Raw genomic sequence first — 18,706 nt, 5'->3', positions numbered from 1 at the left:
AAAATTTGCACAGCATAGGATCATCCATCAAAGCTATTTTTGAACGCATAAATCTATCAAAATATAATGTTGTTTTTAAAGGACCTTTAAATAAAGTAAGTCCCTTCGGCTGCTTCCTTGTTTGCACTCGGGGTTGCCACAGCAAATCCAAGGTGGATCTGCATATTGAATTGGCACAGGTTTTACGCCGGATGCCCTTCCTGACGCAACTCCACATTACATGGAGAAATGTGGCAGGGGTGGGATTTGAACCCTGAGCCTTCTGAAACCAAGCATTTGGTTATTTATGCAAACAGGCAATCACGCGATTGACAGCGTTCAAACACAATTCAAATTGCAATAAATAAATAAATACACAAATAAATAAATAAATGGATCAGTGTTTGTTAATGTATTCTGTAAAACAGAATAAATTCTCCCTTCGCCAGCCTCACACCTTGTCTCCAAATCGGACAAACTCTCTCGACCGAGCAGCACACTGGATTATTTGGCGTTGTGATCCATAAAATTGCGTCTTTGCAGACGGGATAGGCCGCACAATGTACAGTGCAAGCGCAAATCCCATTCAAACAGGTGTGCGGAGCCCGAGCAGCATTCCCAGGTGGCGCATGTTGAGCGGATGTGTGGCCGCGCATCGGAGCAGACTGTCAGCATCTTTACGCCTTTTTTTCTTTTTTTTTTTTTTTTGAAGGCTCGAGCAACAACCCACACCCGAAAATAGTGATGGCTGTTAGAAAGTAGGTCGATAGGAACCGAGAGCAACGTTTTTGTTTCCACGCTTTTGTCTGTGTTCTTTGTTGTTAGCAGGGACTGTGGGCTTTTTCCCCCTCTGCCTCTATACCCTTTGGTGAGGAACGTTTTACGCACAGGTGGGAGAGACCCGCTCGGCGTGTAGGACAGCCCCCCCCCCCCCCCCCCCACCTCTCTGCTCCTCAACGGATGACGTGAGGAAGTGACATTTTTCACCGCTGCGGTTCGGGACAACGCTGCAAACAGGTGTGCTGCTGTCCGGATCACTTTTTATTATCATCATTTGGCGCGCTGGAAACAACAAGGAGGCGCCGTCCCAAATCCCGAACCGAGCCAACCTCGACGCGGGACAGAGAAAGGACCGTCGAAGTGTGTTCTTGATTAGCCTGGACTGTTTGAACGGCTTCAGACGGCGAGGAGCGGACAGAGGGCGCGATGGCAACGAAAAAGGCGTACGTGGATGCGCCCAAAAGGAGCCGGAGTCCGGTCGTGTTGGAGGCGGAGATGTTCAGTGAATTTCAAGACTGGTGCCTCCGGACTTATGGAGACTCCGGTAAAACAAAGACGGTCACCCGGCGAAAATATAACAAAATCATGCAGACACTGTTGCAGAACGACGACTCGGACGGCAACAGCCACATCAACGCCAAATTCAAATTCTGGGTCAAGTCCAAAGGATTCCAAGTCGGCACCAACGTTCTGGGAGAGCACAACAAGAAAGGAGCACCGGGGAAACCCGTTCTATATGTCCCGGTCAAGTCAACGGTAAAGAGTGTGCGTGTGTGTTTGTGTGCGCGCACGAGCTGTCCCGTTGTTCCAACCGTTTGCCACGGGGCGCACGCGCCTGTCACGCGAATGAAGTGACAAGTTTTTAATGTTGCCCCGGTTCGCGCTCATCCTTCTCCATTAAAGCTTCACTTTGTCCAGATCCCAGCCAGCGCAGCCCTACTCTCATCCCTGCTGCCATAGCAACGCCGGTGCCTCCTGGCGACTGTGGAAGGTATCATGCGTAGCCATCTCTCCAGCGAGGCTGAAGTCCCGTCAAGCTGCCGGCTTGCGAATCACAGGATCATTGATCGACAATATTTGCTTTGGATCGTGCAATCAGGTCTCGATCAGTGGTGATTTTTGCGCACACGCGTCATGCTCGCGGATCGGGCGGTTCTCCCATGCATGTGCCCCCCTGTGAGTGACTAAAACAGTATTAACACCCATCTTGAGGAGTCGGGTTCCGTCTGTCTGCGCGCGGGTGTGTTTGGATTCGTCTGAACACGTGCGCCCTCGTCCCAGCTCAGCGCTCGCTGCGTGGTTCGATTTATTTTATATGGACGTGCAAATGCAAAATTGTCTGGGTGAAATGTGGCCGCGAGTCTGAGTGTTTGCACCCCACTTTTCATTGTCCTGTGAAGAAGCTGGATGCGGATCAGCTCTCAGGCACCCGTTGCTCTGGCAACACCTGTGCAGTCCAGGATAGTCTGCATCTGCCGCAGCTTATTGTGCAGGTATACCGACAATGAACTGCACAGAAAAGCTTTTAAAAATAAATATTTTAGGGGGGGTGGCTGCTGTGCGTAACTGGTGACCACGCGAGGGGCCGTGGCGGAAACAAAAGAGTCTGTTTGGGACTGATAAGGACGCGCGCCCGCAGTTATAGCGCTCAGACTTCACTTCGAAATGTCTCCGGATGACGGGGCAGGGGAGTGATATTTCTTCAATAGAGTGGAAGTTCACGAGATCGCAATAGGACACGCGTGACGAGCCAACAGTGAGGTGCGCACGCATTCTGCCTTCTATTTTTATTGATTGCTATACGATCAAGACGCGCATCCACTGACTGATCACCAGTGCCCCGGCGAGTCTGCGCGTGTGCGCCCACGTCCAAGTATGGTCTGTGCCAGCAAGGAGACACACCACCATTTTAAATACATGCCTCTAGGGAATAAGATGCACCCCCATGCACCCCATCATGAGCTCTCAAAGAGCAGAAACATAAATTGTGCTAAACCGCTGCAGGTTTATTTTGCAGAGTTCTTTGGATTTTTTTCCCTTTCTTTTCACTGATCCCTCCACAGGTGTTATACCTGTGTGAATGCACAATTTAGATTTAGGCCAACTGCCCACAAAAGTGCTCTAATCTCCACTCGCTATCATGTTCCCCCTCTGGGCAAAAGGGCAGGTGTGATTTCTCTGGGCAGGTGCAGATGAGGTCTGAAATTTGCGTTTCTTTATACGACAGTAATGCGCTTATGTGGCCTGTTTTTAAATATATATATATATATATATATATATATATATATATATATATATATATATTGTCAGTCAGTCTTTGCTGCTGATTTTCTTTCAGTCAAAATGGTTAAGCCTATTTCTTGGAGACCATGTTCCACTATTCAGGCATAACATAAGGTTAAAGATACAGTGTGTAGGATTTAGTGTCATCTAGTGGTGGGATTGCAGATTGCATTATTGCATCACTAGTCACGATTTTGTTATCCCTTCATGTTTTCACCTCTTTGGTGACTGGGCTTCATGCTCCCTTACCTTCTCTTCTGATAAGCAATAGACTGTTTTGCAACATCCCATAACACCCTGCACACACACTGGTTCCGCAGATGAAGATGATCAGTTAAAAAAAAAAAAAAAAAAAAAAACAGATTTGAGAGAGGATAATAAAGAGAATATTAGAAATTGTTTTTAAAAAGTGACTTTTTTTTTTTTTTTTTTTGAACCAGTGCAGCATTTCACAAATTAAATGTTTCACATAAGGAAAGAAGGAAACTTTCTACAGATTTCCTGGTCATGAGCAACGAAACAAAGCAATGCATCCAAATCACATTTTATTTTTTAAAGAAGCAGCGATTACTCCTGTTTCAGACTCAGTAGAAAAAAAATTAAACTGACATACTGAATTTGAAATTAAATCAAACCAGGTTAAACAAGTTCAACAAAAAACATTTTGTGTCTAACTGTGTCTGAAAATGAAACAATGACACAAGTTTAACGGGTGTGTGTGGGGGGGATAACAGTACTAACTGTACTGACTGTAATATATATATATATATATATATATATATATATATATAACTGCTTATCTAAGATCAGATCGCAGGGGTTGGGGTTTATCCCAGCAGTCACAGGGCATGAGGCTGGGTGCACCCTGGACAGGACGCCATTCTGTTGCAGGGCCACACACACATTTGCACCTGCACAAACACATCCAGACCCGCACGCACACCTATGGACAATTAAAAGTTTCCAGTCCACCTAACCTGCATGTCTTTGGATGTGGGAGGAAGCTGGAGCACCAGAAGGGAACCCACGCAAACACGGCGAGAACATGCAAACACCACACAGAAAGGGCACAGGTGGGAATCGATCCCATCGTGTGTTACCTGTGCTGCTCCACAGCCTGTTCAGTGGATTTTTATTTTATTTTTTAGCACTGTTGTCGTGTGTTACCTGTGCTGCTCCACAGCCTGCCTAGTGGATTTTTATTTTATTTTAGCACTGTTGTCGTGTGTTACTTGTGCTGCTTCATGGCCTGTCTGGTGCCTTAACTAAAGCACTCCTTCTGCTGAATCACCTCTGGATTATTTGCACATTGTTCACTTTGCGTGTTTTTAGGAATCCACTAGGTTGCGTAGCTACTAGCTTTTAGCTGATTTAGCATGGCGGCTTCTCCTGTCTCTCCCGCACTTTTCTGCTCTGGTTGTGAAATGTTTAGTTATTCCTCGGCCTCCTTTAGCAGTAATGGTACTTGTAATAAGTGCAGCTTATTCGTAGCTTTGGAGGCCAGGCTGGGCGAATTGGAGACTCGGCTCCGCACCGTGGAAAATTCTACAGCTAACCAGGCCCCTGTAGTCGGTGCGGACCAAGGTGGCTTAGCCACCGTTAGTTCCCCCCTGGCGGATCCCGGGCAGTCGGGAAAGCAGGCTGACTGGGTGACTGTGAGGAGGAAGCGTAGCCCTAAACAGAAGCCCCGTGTACACCGTCAACCCGTGCACATCTCTAACCGTTTTTCCCCACTCGACGATACACTCGCCGAGGATCAAACTCTGGTTATTGGCGACTCTGTTTTGAGAAATGTGAAGTTAGCGACACCAGCAACCATTGTCAATTGTCTTCCGGGGGCCAGAGCAGGCGACATTGAAGGAAATTTGAAATTGCTGGCTAAGGCTAAGCGTAAATTTGGTAAGATTGTAATTCACGTCGGCAGTAATGACACTCGGTTACGCCAATCGGAGGTCACTAAAATTAACATTAAATCGGTGTGTAACTTTGCAAAAACAATGTCGGACTCTGTTGTTTTCTCTGGGCCCCTCCCCAATCAGACCGGGAGTGACATGTTTAGCCGCATGTTCTCCTTGAATTGCTGGCTGTCTGAGTGGTGTCCAAAAAATGAGGTGGGCTTCATTGATAATTGGCAAAGCTTCTGGGGAAAACCTGGTCTTGTTAGGAGAGACGGCATCCATCCCACTTTAGATGGAGCAGCTCTCATTTCTAGAAATCTGGCCAATTTTCTTGGATCCTCCAAACTGTGACTGTCTAGCGTTGGGACCAGGAGGCAGAGGTGTGGTCTTATACACCTCTCTGCAGCTTCTCTCCCCCTGCCATCCCCTCATTACCCCATCCCCGTAGAGACGGTGCCTGCTTCCAGACCACCAATAACCAGCAAAAATCTATTTAAGCAAAAAAATTCAAAAAGAAAAAATAATATAGCACCTTCAACTGCACCACAGACTAAAACAGTTAAATGTGGTCTATTAAACATTAGGTCTCTCTCTTCTAAGTCCCTGTTGGTAAATGATATAATAATTGATCAACGTATTGATTTATTCTGCCTAACAGAAACCTGGTTACAGCAGGATGAATATGTTAGTTTAAATGAGTCAACACCCCCGAGTCACACTAACTGTCAGAATGCTCGTAGTACGGGCCGGGGCGGAGGATTAGCAGCAATCTTCCATTCCAGCTTATTAATTAATCAAAAACCTAGACAGAGCTTTAATTCATTTGAAAGCTTGTCTCTTAGTCTTTTCCATCCAAATTGGAAGTCCCAAAAACCAGTTTTATTTGTTATTATCTATCGTCCACCTGGTCATTACTGTGAGTTTCTCTGTGAATTTTCAGACCTTCTGTCTGACTTAGTGCTTAGCTCAGATAAGATACTTATAGTGGGCGATTTTAACATCCACACAGATGCTGAGAATGACAGCCTCAACACTGCATTTAATCTATTATTAGACTCTATTGGCTTTGCTCAAAAAGTAAATGAGTCCACCCACCACTTTAATCATATCTTAGATCTTGTTTTGACTTATGGTATGGAAATAGAAGACTTAACAGTATTCCCTGAAAACTCCCTTCTGTCTGATCATTTTTTAATAACATTTACATTTACCCTGATGGACTACCCTGCAGTGGGGAATAAGTTTCATTACACTAGAAGTCTTTCAGAAAGCGCTGTAACTATGTTTAAGGATATGATTCCTTCTTTATGTTCTCTATTGTCATATACCAACACAGAGCAGAGTAGCTACCTAAACTCTGTAAGGGAGTTAGAGTATCTCGTCAATAGTTCTACATCCTCATTGAAGACAACTTTGGATGCTGTAGCTCCTCTGAAAAAGAGAGCTTTAAATCAGAAGTGTCTGACTCCGTGGTATAACTCACAAACTCGTAGCTTAAAGCAGATAACCCGTAAGTTGGAGAGGAAATGGCGTCTCACTAATTTAGAAGATCTTCACTTAGCCTGGAAAAAGAGTTTGTTGCTCTATAAAAAAGCCCTCCGTAAAGCTAGGACATCTTTCTACTCATCACTAATTGAAGAAAATAAGAACAACCCCAGGTTTCTTTTCAGCACTGTAGCCAGGCTGACAAAGAGTCAGAGCTCTATTGAGCTGAGTATTCCATTAACTTTAACTAGTAATGACTTCATGACTTTCTTTGCTAACAAAATTTTGACTATTAGAGAAAAAATTACTCATAACCATCCCAAAGATGTATCGTTATCTTTGGCTGCTTTCAGTGATGCCGGTATTTGGTTAGACTCTTTCTCTCCGATTGTTCTGTCTGAGTTATTTTCATTAGTTACTTCATCCAAACCATCAACATGTTTATTAGACCCCATTCCTGCCAGGCTACTCAAGGAAGTCCTACCATTATTTAATGCTTCAATCTTAAATATGATCAACTTATCTTTGTTAGTTGGCTATGTACCACAGGCTTTTAAGGTGGCAGTAATTAAACCATTACTTAAAAAGCCATCACTTGACCCAGCTATTTTAGCTAATTATAGGCCAATCTCCAACCTTCCTTTTCTCTCAAAGATTCTTGAGAGGGTAGTTGTAAAACAGCTAACTGATCACCTGCAGAGGAATGGTCTATTTGAAGAGGTTCAGTCAGGTTTTAGAATTCATCATAGTACAGAAACAGCATTAGTGAAGGTTACAAATGATCTTCTTATGGCTTCGGACAGTGGACTTATCTCTGTGCTTGTTCTGTTGGACCTCAGTGCTGCTTTTGATACTGTTGACCATAAAATTTTATTACAGAGATTAGAGCATGTCATAGGTATTAAAGGCACTGCGCTGCGGTGGTTTGAATCATATTTGTCTAATAGATTACAGTTTGTTCATGTAAATGGGGAATCTTCTTCACAGACTAAAGTTAATTATGGAGTTCCACAAGGTTCTGTGCTAGGACCAATTTTATTCACTTTATACATGCTTTCCTTAGGCAGTATTATTAGACGGTATTGCTTAAATTTTCATTGTTACGCAGATGATACCCAGCTTTATCTATCCATGAAGCCAGAGGACACACACCAATTAGCTAAACTGCAGGATTGTCTTACAGACATAAAGACATGGATGACCTCTAATTTCCTGCTTTTAAACTCAGATAAAACTGAAGTTATTGTACTTGGCCCCACAAATCTTAGAAGCATGGTGTCTAACCAGATCTTTACTCTGGATGGCATTTCCCTGACCTCTAGTAATACTGTGAGAAATCTTGGAGTCATTTTTGATCAGGATATGTCATTCAAAGCGCATATTAAACAAATATGTAGGACTGCCTTTTTGCATTTACGCAATATCTCTAAAATCAGAAAGGTCTTGTCTCAGAGTGATGCTGAAAAACTAATTCATGCATTTATTTCCTCTAGGCTGGACTATTGTAATTCTTTATTATCAGGTTGTCCTAAAAGTTCCCTAAAAAGCCTTCAGTTAATTCAAAATGCTGCAGCTAGAGTACTGACGGGGACTAGCAGGAGAGAGCATATCTCACCCGTGTTGGCCTCTCTTCATTGGCTTCCTGTTAATTCTAGAATAGAATTTAAAATTCTTCTTCTTACTTATAAGGTTTTGAATAATCAGGTCCCATCTTATCTTAGGGACCTCGTAGTACCATATCACCCTAATAGAGCGCTTCGCTCTCAGACTGCAGGCTTACTTGTAATTCCTGCTGCTTTAGACGTAGACTGTGGGGGGGTTCCCATGATGCACTGTTTCTTTCTCTTTTTGCTCTGTATGCATCACTCCGCATTTAATCATTGGTGATTGATCTCTGCCCCCCTCCACAGCATGTCTTTTTCCTGGTTCTTTCCCTCAGCCCCAACCAGTCTCAGCAGAAGACTGCCCCTCCCTGAGCCTGGTTCTGCTGGAGGTTTCTTCCTGTTAAGAGGGAGTTTTTCCTTCCCACTGTTGCCAAGTGCTTGCTCACAGGGGGTCGTTTTGACCGTTGGGGTTTTTCATAATTATTGTATGGCCTTGCCTTACAATATAAAGCGCCTTGGGGCAACTGTTTGTTGTGATTTGGCGCTATATAAAAAAAAAGTTGATTGATTGATTGATAAGCCACTTAACCTCAGTTCGGGTGTTTATTAAATCATATTTTTGGGGACTGCACAGTGGTTCTCCTAACAGTTTTCTTTGTTGTGGACATTAAAAGTTATGAGCGATGTATTTTCTCAATAATCATACATTAAGTGGACCTAACGAGTGAAGCTACCGATTTAATGACAGTTTTGCTCAGCGCAAATTATTAAAATATCTTAAACTAAGAAGTTAGAAAAAATTCGTCCCCTGCTGCCCCCTCTGTAACAGATGACATGGAGGAAGAAACTGTTGAAAGAGACCAAAACCATTTTTTGACCAGGCTGTAAACATGTTTATTTCTGCTCTAAAGTTGGACATTTTAACACAGAATCCTGTGGTAAAGTGCTCTGTTTTGGAGCCAGCCTCAAGTGGCCAGTCAAGGTACTACACTTCTGCATCAACCTCATTTCTAGCGGGCTCAGGCTGCCGCTTGGGTGCTAACTGTAATGCCGCAAAAAAAATAAAATAAAATAAATAAATAAATAAATAAATGACTGTAACTTACCTATATCATCACATTTCTTCACCATCCTTTTTGTTGCCATTTGTCTAACGTGGTGTCTTTTGTCCATCTGTTTAGGTTTTTCCACACTATCTGCTAGCTGTTTGACGCTGGCGGCAAATAGTGGACTTTTCAGGTTCTGCAGTCAGAAATAGAAATAGCACAATCTTGCATAAGAAGTTTTTCAACGTGTTAAATTCCATGTGATAAAGTAAACCGTAAGATTTTTCTCTCGAACCATAGGTTCAGAACTACTGCATGCGCAGAACATGATGAGAAGTTGTGGAATGACCTATATGTACTCGTATAATCCTTAATTTCAAAATTAGGGTTCCCACATTTGTTACCCTGCACAGGGTGTATGTTAGTTTGCCCCTTTTGGGCTCCTGTATCAACATGGCAGTGCAACATGGTGGTCTCCATGAGGGGGCCCACTCCCCTGTAGCTATTAAGTGCTCATTCTTTGCAGATGAAAACGCCTCTATTCATTGTTGCAGGTAATTATTATGCAAATAATGAATGTTTACAAGTTGAATGGTACAGATATTTCATGAGGTGAAAGATGGAACGTTCCATCTTTCACCTCATGAAATATTTGTAACATTGAAAAAAATGAAAAACATTCATTATTTGTTTTATATAACAGCTAAAATAGATCCTTTTCATTTGATATTTTATTAATTTATAAACAACAGAAAAGGGACTTGCATTTTGGTGTGTGTCACTGGTGCTTTGACATCAACAATCCAACACGAACTTTAAGTAGGAGTCCAAAATTGCTCTCAGTCAACTTGGAAAAACAGTTAGATAGTTCAAAAATAATTCGGATGATGTAATCCGTGATGTCGTATGCTAGTTGGTGTACTTAAAAAAAACAACAAAAAAAAAAAACATCATGAAAAATCATCAAAAATCACATCAAAGATTAGTCCAGCTCTTCATCCTAACTTCATCCTCTTCATCCTAACAGCTCTTCGTACCCCCAGACAGCTTACAGCATAGTGGATGTTTGTGTGTGTGTGTTCGAAGAATTAGCACCGTCAATTAGCTCCTTCAAATCATCGTCTGTCAGCAAAAAAACTATGCCATGTTTAGCTAAACTCTGCCCCCACTAGTGGGCGGTGGTTGCATCGTGCAATGGCATGAAACGTACAGGAACCAAATTTACACGCTATATGGAACCAAATTTGCACGCTATATGCAACATAACACAAATGGCAGGAATAATCCGTGTCACGTCACATACAAAGCACCAGTCAAATGACAAGGATCCACTCAGCCGTTATATACACACTAATAAACAGATGGTTATAAATTCTATATTCACACTGTAGCTTTAAGACAGACACAGTCTTCCTGTATTAGTTGTTAAGTTAATATCCTAATGCATTAAGAGAACCTCTCCTGACTCAGATCCACTTGGGAAATTTAAACAAGCAAAATATCAACCAAAAGGTCTTCTTCTAATGATGCTGGATAAGTAACAAATCAGACTATTGATACAAATTTGATTTTTAAAATACTAGACTTTGTATTCAGCTTTGCTTTATAAAAAAAAAAAAAAACTATCCTGTCCTGGGCCGTAGAAGTGACACATTATGCACATTGTGGTCATTGCCTCTCCGTATAAGCTGCAGGGCCCAGGGGGTGTGTCTGTGGAACTCCAGCTTTGGAAGCCCTGCTGCAGCTGCTCCCAGGGTGTGCCAAGTTTCTGTACAGAGGCAGGCATGGGGCTAAGTGACGGGAGGCTGGATGGGGGTAGGGATAGATGGTAGCTGATGTGCAGACAGAGAAGGTCTCTTCTGTCTGTCAGTGAAGCATACAAGGCCGCTACAGTGTTTGACGGGACAGAAAAGAAGAACACTGCAAAGACTCAGCTTCGACGCTCCTTTTGAAACAGTCAGCCAAGCACATGGAATTACTGTCGCTCTCTGTTTTCTGTCCATCTATGTCCTTCGCCCGATGTTGTCTCAAGCTCTTACTGCGCAACCCAGAGCTTGCCCAGTGCTCGGAGAATTCAGCGGCCTTCAGTGCAGAGATGCAACCTCGTTTAGCTCTCATTATGTTCTGATTAGAGGATGCTACAGAAAAGGAGGGGAACAGGAGCAGAAACAGACACTTCGATGCATCACACAATTGCACGCTATGTAAGCACAAGCATTTCCAGAGATGAAGAGTGCTCCCAATTTCAAAAGAGACACTTAAAAAGCCTCATGCATTTCCTTTTAGCTGACATGAGCATTGTACTGAAATTTGTTGCAATAAGACGAGCTGTTGCCTTTTGATACCCTGCAAACTGTAAACTCGGCACCTCTCTGTTCGTTTATTGTAAGTGGGCTTACTGGACTCTTGCAAACATGCACAGTTACACAAACATTTTAACAGTACTAACTGTGGATGCTTGGAAAAATGACATAAATTTTGAATACTATTAACATAATCTTGGTCAAACATTTATCTTTTTACCTGTCTGCTCAGTTGAAAATCGACAATGTAATTTACTCTGGTGAGAAAGGTTTTCCAAAATGTACATTTGAAGGTGTGGCCCTTTCTGATTGTTCAAAAAATTTTATTTGTGTTGAAATCTAATTTGATTAATTTGATTTATTTTATTTGTATAGCACCAAATCACAACAAAGCTGCCTCAAGGCACTTCACATGAGTAAGGTCTAACTTTACCAACCCCTGGAGCAAGCACACAGGTGACAGTGGTAAGGAAAAACACCTTCTTGTGATAATGAGGAAGAAACCTCAAGCAGACCAGACCCAGAGGGGTGACTCACTGCTTAGGCCAGTCTAACAGGTGCAAGGTTTTTACAATACTAAGTCTCTTCAGCTGCTCCCTTGTTTGCACTCCGGGTCTCCACAGCAAATCCAAGCTGGATCTGCATGTTGAACTGGCACAGGTTTTACACTGAATGCCCTTCCTGATGCAACTCCACATTACATGGAGAAAAGTGGCAGGGGTGGGATTTGAACCCGGAACCTTCTGAACTGAAACAAAGCGCATGAACCACTTGGCCACCACCTCCAGGTACAAGGTTTTTACAGATTATACAAATTTTGTTTACAAACAGACGAAACACAAGAGCAACAAAAACACAGTCCTTAATTGAAAATACAGTAGAGTCCATCTTGGGTCTCTAATATATAATGTCCAACACCGGTAGACTGCAGGCCAGGATCTTTAATCAGTGGTGGAAGAGCTGTGGCATCCCGAGGTTAGTCCGGCGCCTTGGTGGTGCTGGTCCAGGATCAGTCAGTGGTATTGTCAGTGCCCCGGACAGAGAGAAAAAGAGCAGAATCAGTCGGCTGGAAAAACTGCACTAAAGCTATGAATTCGCCAGCAGTAAACTGACAGGGAAGCAGAGAGAATACTGAGGTCATCACGGGCATCTAGCCCAGAACTTCACTAACAGACCCAGAATTTAGATGAAGTGAGGTCGAGCCCTGTTCTGCTGCTAATAAGATGAGTTAAAGGGATAGGAAGCATAGTTCCATACTGTGCGAGTATGCTAGCCACATGAGAGGGAGAATAGATGCGCCTTAAGTCTGGACATGAATGTCTCTACTGAATCTGTTTGATCTCTGCAGGGAGATCATTCCACAAAACAAAGGCATGATAAGAGAAGGCTCTGTGATCCATAGACTTTTTATTTACCATAGGGACACAAAGTAGTCTTGCGCCCTAAGGACGCAGAGCCCGGGTCGGTACGTAGGGTGTAATTAGGTCATCTAAGTAGGGACGTGCTACTTCGTGATTAGACTGGAAGCCAGTGAAGAGATACCAAAATCAGTTTAATGTGGTCAAACTTTCTGCTTCTTGTCAAAACTCTGGCAGCAGCATTTTGAACCAGCTGGAGACCCCTAATGCTGGACTGCGGTTGACCAGAGAACAGAACATTGCAGTAGTCCAATCTAGAAGAGACAAATGCATGGATCAGAGTCTCTGCATCAGCCATAGACTGGATGCTACGAATCTTCACTATGTTTTGTAGGTGGCAGAAAGCAGTCCTCATGATATCTCTAATGTGCAGGTCAAAGGACAGCATGACTGTATGAAATAGTGACCAAACCTGACTGCATCTTGAAAATGTGATGCACTTCATGATGGTATCATGAAAAAACAAGCAAATGTAAAACAGGGCTGACATGCCCCTATCTCAGATTTACCAAATCTTGTTATTTGAAAGTACTTCTGTTTCTATGGCATAGACATAGACTGTATATAAAGTGGAAAAATCTCCACGTCACCCAACAGTTTTCTGAAGACCTGGAAGAGTCCTTTAGAAGCTCAGAAACTGCTGCTCTCTGGGTGTCGCCATATTGGCAGTGCTTATTCCCGCCAACCAACTGAAAAAGAAGAGGAGCTTGGTGAGATTGCATGACCTGGGTGGGATGAATGAAGCCCGAACATGCCCTAACCCATTCATATGGCAACAACTTGATGGTGTCATGAAAATTGATTTAATGTAGTAGTTTGTGATACTGTGACGTATCACAAAATTTGGGGTGACATGGGGTGGCGGTGGCGTTGGGGCTATGGCTATGGTTAGGGTTAAAAATAGTGACCGAAACTTGACTGGATCTTGAAAATGTGACACATTTCTTGATGGTATCATGAAACAACAAACAAACGTGAAACAGGGCTGACATGCTCCAATCTCCGACTGACCAACCCAGCTATCTAACACACTAACCTTGGTTTGGGCGGTATATTACTGTAATTTCCGGACTATAAGCCGCTACTTTTTTCACACGCTGTAAACAATGATGTGACTAATTTATGGATTTTTACAGGCTTTCTCTTAGGTCAAAATACGTCAATTGATGCTGTCCATTAATTGGCTGAAAGCTGCGGTCCTAATGCTGCGTAAATTCACACACACAATAAATATAAAGTCTTACCTATTAATTTTAGTAGATTCATCAACACATCCTGAAGAAAACGACATCTGAAAATACTTTGATTCCTTGTCGTGACTGATGAAAAGTCTGTCTCGGGCACTTTGTGCCACAGTTGCGCCTCCATCAGATCAGTCAGCGGAAGCCGTCTCTCTCCCCCCACCCCCCCACTGGGTCTCTGTCTTTGCGCCACAAGTTGAAAAAGTCACAGCGCCTCATTAACGTCTCATTTACCACAGACACCAGGGGATCCTGGCTGCATGCAATGGAATTATCTCATGATCCACAAAGAAAAAAAAAGCAAAATTACTCAGTTCTCCGTGTGGAACAGAGAAGTCGTGTGACACAGTGTACACGTTGGATGACTTGCTCGTCAATATTTACATGTAACACCTTCAGGGGCTAAAAAAGCACTTATGGTACGTATTTAAATAAAAGTATATTTTTTTTTCTGTCTAACATCTTTCAGTGTAAATATCTCATGTTGCAACATGGAGACCTGCAGCCTATAGACAAGTGCAGCCTATTTATATACAATTTATTTATTTTTTTTTAATTGGTGGGTGTGGCTTATATTCAGGTGCACTCTATAGTCCAGAAATTATGGTAACTCATCTTTTTGTGGACTGAGTGGTGGTTTTTATAACAGGTGGCTTGGCTGTGGGTATTAAAAATTTTTATCAAAACTTTACTTCCTCAGTAATCATCAATTAATTGGTCCTAACATAATCAAGCTATTGATAGCTGCTAAAAGTGCTAATGTTGCTAACATATAAAATTAAATAACACAAAATTTTACTGGACAGAAATACTACAGCACAGATGTCATAAATGATGCCCTTGGACAATTAATCACACAGCAAAGCATATTATTACAGATATTTGTAATAAAATGCTCAGAAAGGCCAGATATGATCCTCCACAACAACTAGCAGCCACAGTGAGTGGCATCTGTGCTACCGGAGCTCTGAGTTCCGCTAAAACATCTTAAACCTATGAGTTATAAAAAAAAGAAATTACCCCTGTATAGTTGTCATGGAGGGGCAACAAGCTGTAGCCGACTAAAACCTTTTTGTACCAGGTTGCAAGCATGATTTTTTTTTAACTCTAAAGTTGGATATTTTAACATGGGCTTCTATGGCCCACTTTTGCAGGTTGCTTCATTTGTGACAGCTGGAGGTTGGGACATGGTGTATATAGTATAATTACAGCTACATTTACTGCTGAATTAGTATTTATACTGGGGGGATTCTGTGGCAGATATAGTGATTTACTTGGATGTTGACCCATTGGGAACCACAGGGTTCTAGATCTGGTCATTTGCACTATATACGGAGGGCAGCTGACTTTTGGGGAAAATCAGTTTTCAGTTATGCTACATTTTGTAAGTATTGACATAGAAAATTTCTTGGCCTTTATGAAAGTTTGGATCGAAGGTTTAATCTGTTTTCAGTTGTGTTCAGTTTTCTAAAATAAATTTTTGTCATCAATAAGCTTTTCTGAAGCTGCTTAATCAGTACAATATTCCATGTAAAGATATTAGGGATAACTGAAGTTTTATATTTGCACTGTGACTGTGTTCACATTAGATAAAAAAAATGTCTTTTATTATTATTATTATTATTATTATTATTATTATTATTATTATTATTATTATTATTATTATTATTATTATTATTATTATTATTATTATTTTGCCCGTGTCACTATCAAGACACAATTCTACTGTTTTGTCCGGAGTGTGAACATGTTAATTCTGGGTTTGGGGTCACATGCAAACAGAAAATGTCCAGATTTGAGTCTGCTGTCTGGGATGTTCGAGGATGGACACACTGATGAATTCTGTCAAGTCTGCAGCAACCTCACAGGCCTTTATTTTGAAATACAGGCTCTTATTGTGGAAGTGCGACATAAATAGGTTTGATTACTGAAAATGACTGATTTCTCAAAATATACTGGTCTGATCGCATTGCTCTTTTCACAATCCTCATGAAAAAAAAAACCACATAAGTATGCCAAAGGAGGAAAGTCACTTCTTTCTGGATTTCAATTGATGCTCCGGAAACAGAAGGAGGAAGTGTAGAAACATGAAAGAGGAAGTGCACGCACAAGGCCACGCTACTTTAGATGGAAATTGGGAACATGGAATTTCTCACTTACAACTAGGAAAAAGACTCCCGACTGATACATTTTGTTAAACTAAGCAAAAATGTTATTGAAATTAATGTTAGCATTGACAACTGACACCTACGAGTGTTGTCTTCTTTCCTGTTGTGTGGCTATCCAGCAAAAACTTTGCATGAAATTTGTCCAGCTTTCGTCTGGAGTTCTTCCCAGCAGGATCTCTAATGGTCTGTGTTTATCAGCTGTATCCTTTGATATCTTTCTCTTTTATATTTTAAAATTTTTTTGGCACTTTCAGTCAGAATTGAAGGTTGACTTCATTTCTGCTAACACTAGCGAATGTAGCGTAGCATGTTGAGAAAATGAGTTTTCCAGTTTGTGTGGCATTTTATTAACCCACATGTGTCAAAATCCTAAATTGTTCCAAGAAAAGGCATATCTTTTATCATATTGGCAATATAAGCTTGTGAATCATTTACGTAAAAAAAAAAAAAAGAAGTAAAAAACCCTGATGATTTAATAATACTAACAAAATTAAGGTCATTGTTTGGACGTCTCCTTCTCAAGACAAAATCTGGGATAAACCCTCATCCTCAATCTGTGCTTTAAAAATGGGCTCTAAATATTTGTGCCTCGCCTTTAGCTGGAAAGAGGAACATCATCATTATTATCTGATTAATTAGTCTGCATTTCCCCTGAGAGCTCCTCTTTTGTGAAAAGGCCACAGAGTCAAAAGAAAACTGCCCTTATTATTCTTATTCCATTTAAATTAATGCTATTTTATTTTTTCCCAGCGTTTTGTGTTTTTGTTTCCGCTCTCTCTCTCTCGCAGCACGTATGTTGGTCAACACATGGGTTCACACTCCTGAGTTCAGATATGAAAACCTCAGGAGCCTCTTCTAACATTTCGCTCTCATATTTAGTCATCACGGCTAAAGGTGTGTAAGAATTTAATCACAGGCTTACACTTACACCCAAATAAGCACTTTTATTTACGCTTTGTTATGCCAATATTTGTGTATTTCCTAATCTCTGATTTCAGCTTGTCAACAGATGATGTATTGTGAACAAGTGATGAAATACATACTACATGTACCGTACGTGGTAGCTCGTGCACGTGTTTGTACAAAGAGGGGGTCGCTGATCGCACGCTCTGTGTTTCCTCCCTTCAGCACCCTCTCTGTTGCCATGGAGAGACCGTTCTTTGCTTTCCCATAGGAGGAGAAATTAACACCATTTTTAACTGGCCCGGGGGCCTCCCCCCTGTGTGGGAGATAGACTGAGTTTCGTTGCACGTGTACGCAAAGTCTTTAAGAAGGCAATAATCTTCCTACCACACCGCCACTGTCATTTTAATACCTTTGCAAGGCCAATGTTTGTCAAAGCGGGACCGTATGCTAATAGCGTTAAAATGTTGGAATGGAATCTGCGATGAAATGATGTATGTGAGAGTCATTTGCATACTGTTTTGAGTCGGCGCCGCTCTTTGGGCCAGTCCATGTGGTGGACTCTTGGATATTGGGGATGTCAGACTCTCTACGGAATAATGCTCATCATGACGGAGGAGCACAGGCGTCGGACAGAGGGGTAGAGAACAGAGCACCTAATGTGGATTTAATGACGGGGCCTTTATGGATTGAGTCACAGAGGCGTAAAGAAAAGAGGGAGGGATCAAGGAACAGACAAGGATGGTCAAAAAACAGGGAACACTTAACAGTTAATAGGGCTTTTATTACAGATTTCCTCCCTATAAATAATGATCTTTGACAGTCAAATCCTCAGAATGCACATCAGCACACATGCACACACAGAAGCATTTTCCCTTTTACGTGTCCATTAGCCAGCTGATAGATTTACCAAGAGACAGCAGCGCTTGAAAAGATGACCTGTTGTCACATCTGCAGTGAGATAATCTGAGTCATGAGCAGTGTTGACATAGCCATCTTCACTCCCACTATGCCCTCCTTGCTGAGTGGACACAAACACACAAAATATCCCAGCATGCAGCACTGCTACCACAGTGTAGTATGCAAGCCCCAAGAATGGCAGCTTGAGGCTGTCTCCAAAAGTGAGCAGATTCCCACAGAAGCACATGTTAAAATGTTCAGCTTTAGAGCACTGACTCTGATCACTCACTTATTAGGTTTTCGCTGCTGTGTTTAGTGGAACAACAACCTTATTTATCACTGCGGCGACGCATCAACTCCTCAACTATGACTGAACTCGAAACTAGACTGACTGATATCTTAGCTTCACGTTTGGCACATGCCCAATCAGTAGACAGTCTTGTGAATAGTTTAAACTCAGTGCTCAAAACTACACTCGACATGATTGCACCACCTTTGTTAAAACCACACCCCCCCCCAAACCAAACACAGTCACCTTGGTTCAGTGATAACTTGCGTGACCTCATGTAGAAGGTTAGAGGTCTAGAATGGAAATGGCATAGTTCAAAATTAGAAGTATTCCACCTTGCGTGGTTGATGCTATCTTAGACTATAAGCATGCATTCCTGGCTACAAAGCGAACCTATTACTCTGATGTG

General features: G+C 42.1%; 1 protein-coding gene across 1 annotated transcript in view; it reads left to right on the top strand.

The window, feature by feature from the left end:
* The first annotated feature begins 520 nt into the window (after positions 1–520).
* Positions 521–18,706, top strand: part of nol4la (nucleolar protein 4-like a) — a 69,054-nt gene continuing 50,868 nt past the window's right edge. The window contains exon 1 of the mRNA XM_034173016.1: positions 521–1,515. Within this exon, the coding sequence (XP_034028907.1) occupies positions 1,186–1,515 (330 nt within the window). The 5' untranslated portion in view covers positions 521–1,185. The remainder of the gene's footprint in view (positions 1,516–18,706) is intronic.

This window comes from Thalassophryne amazonica, chromosome 6, assembly GCF_902500255.1.
Source record: "Thalassophryne amazonica chromosome 6, fThaAma1.1, whole genome shotgun sequence".
In the NCBI taxonomy this organism is placed as follows: Eukaryota; Metazoa; Chordata; class Actinopteri; order Batrachoidiformes; family Batrachoididae; genus Thalassophryne; species Thalassophryne amazonica.
This window is presented reverse-complemented; position numbering and strand designations above follow the sequence as displayed.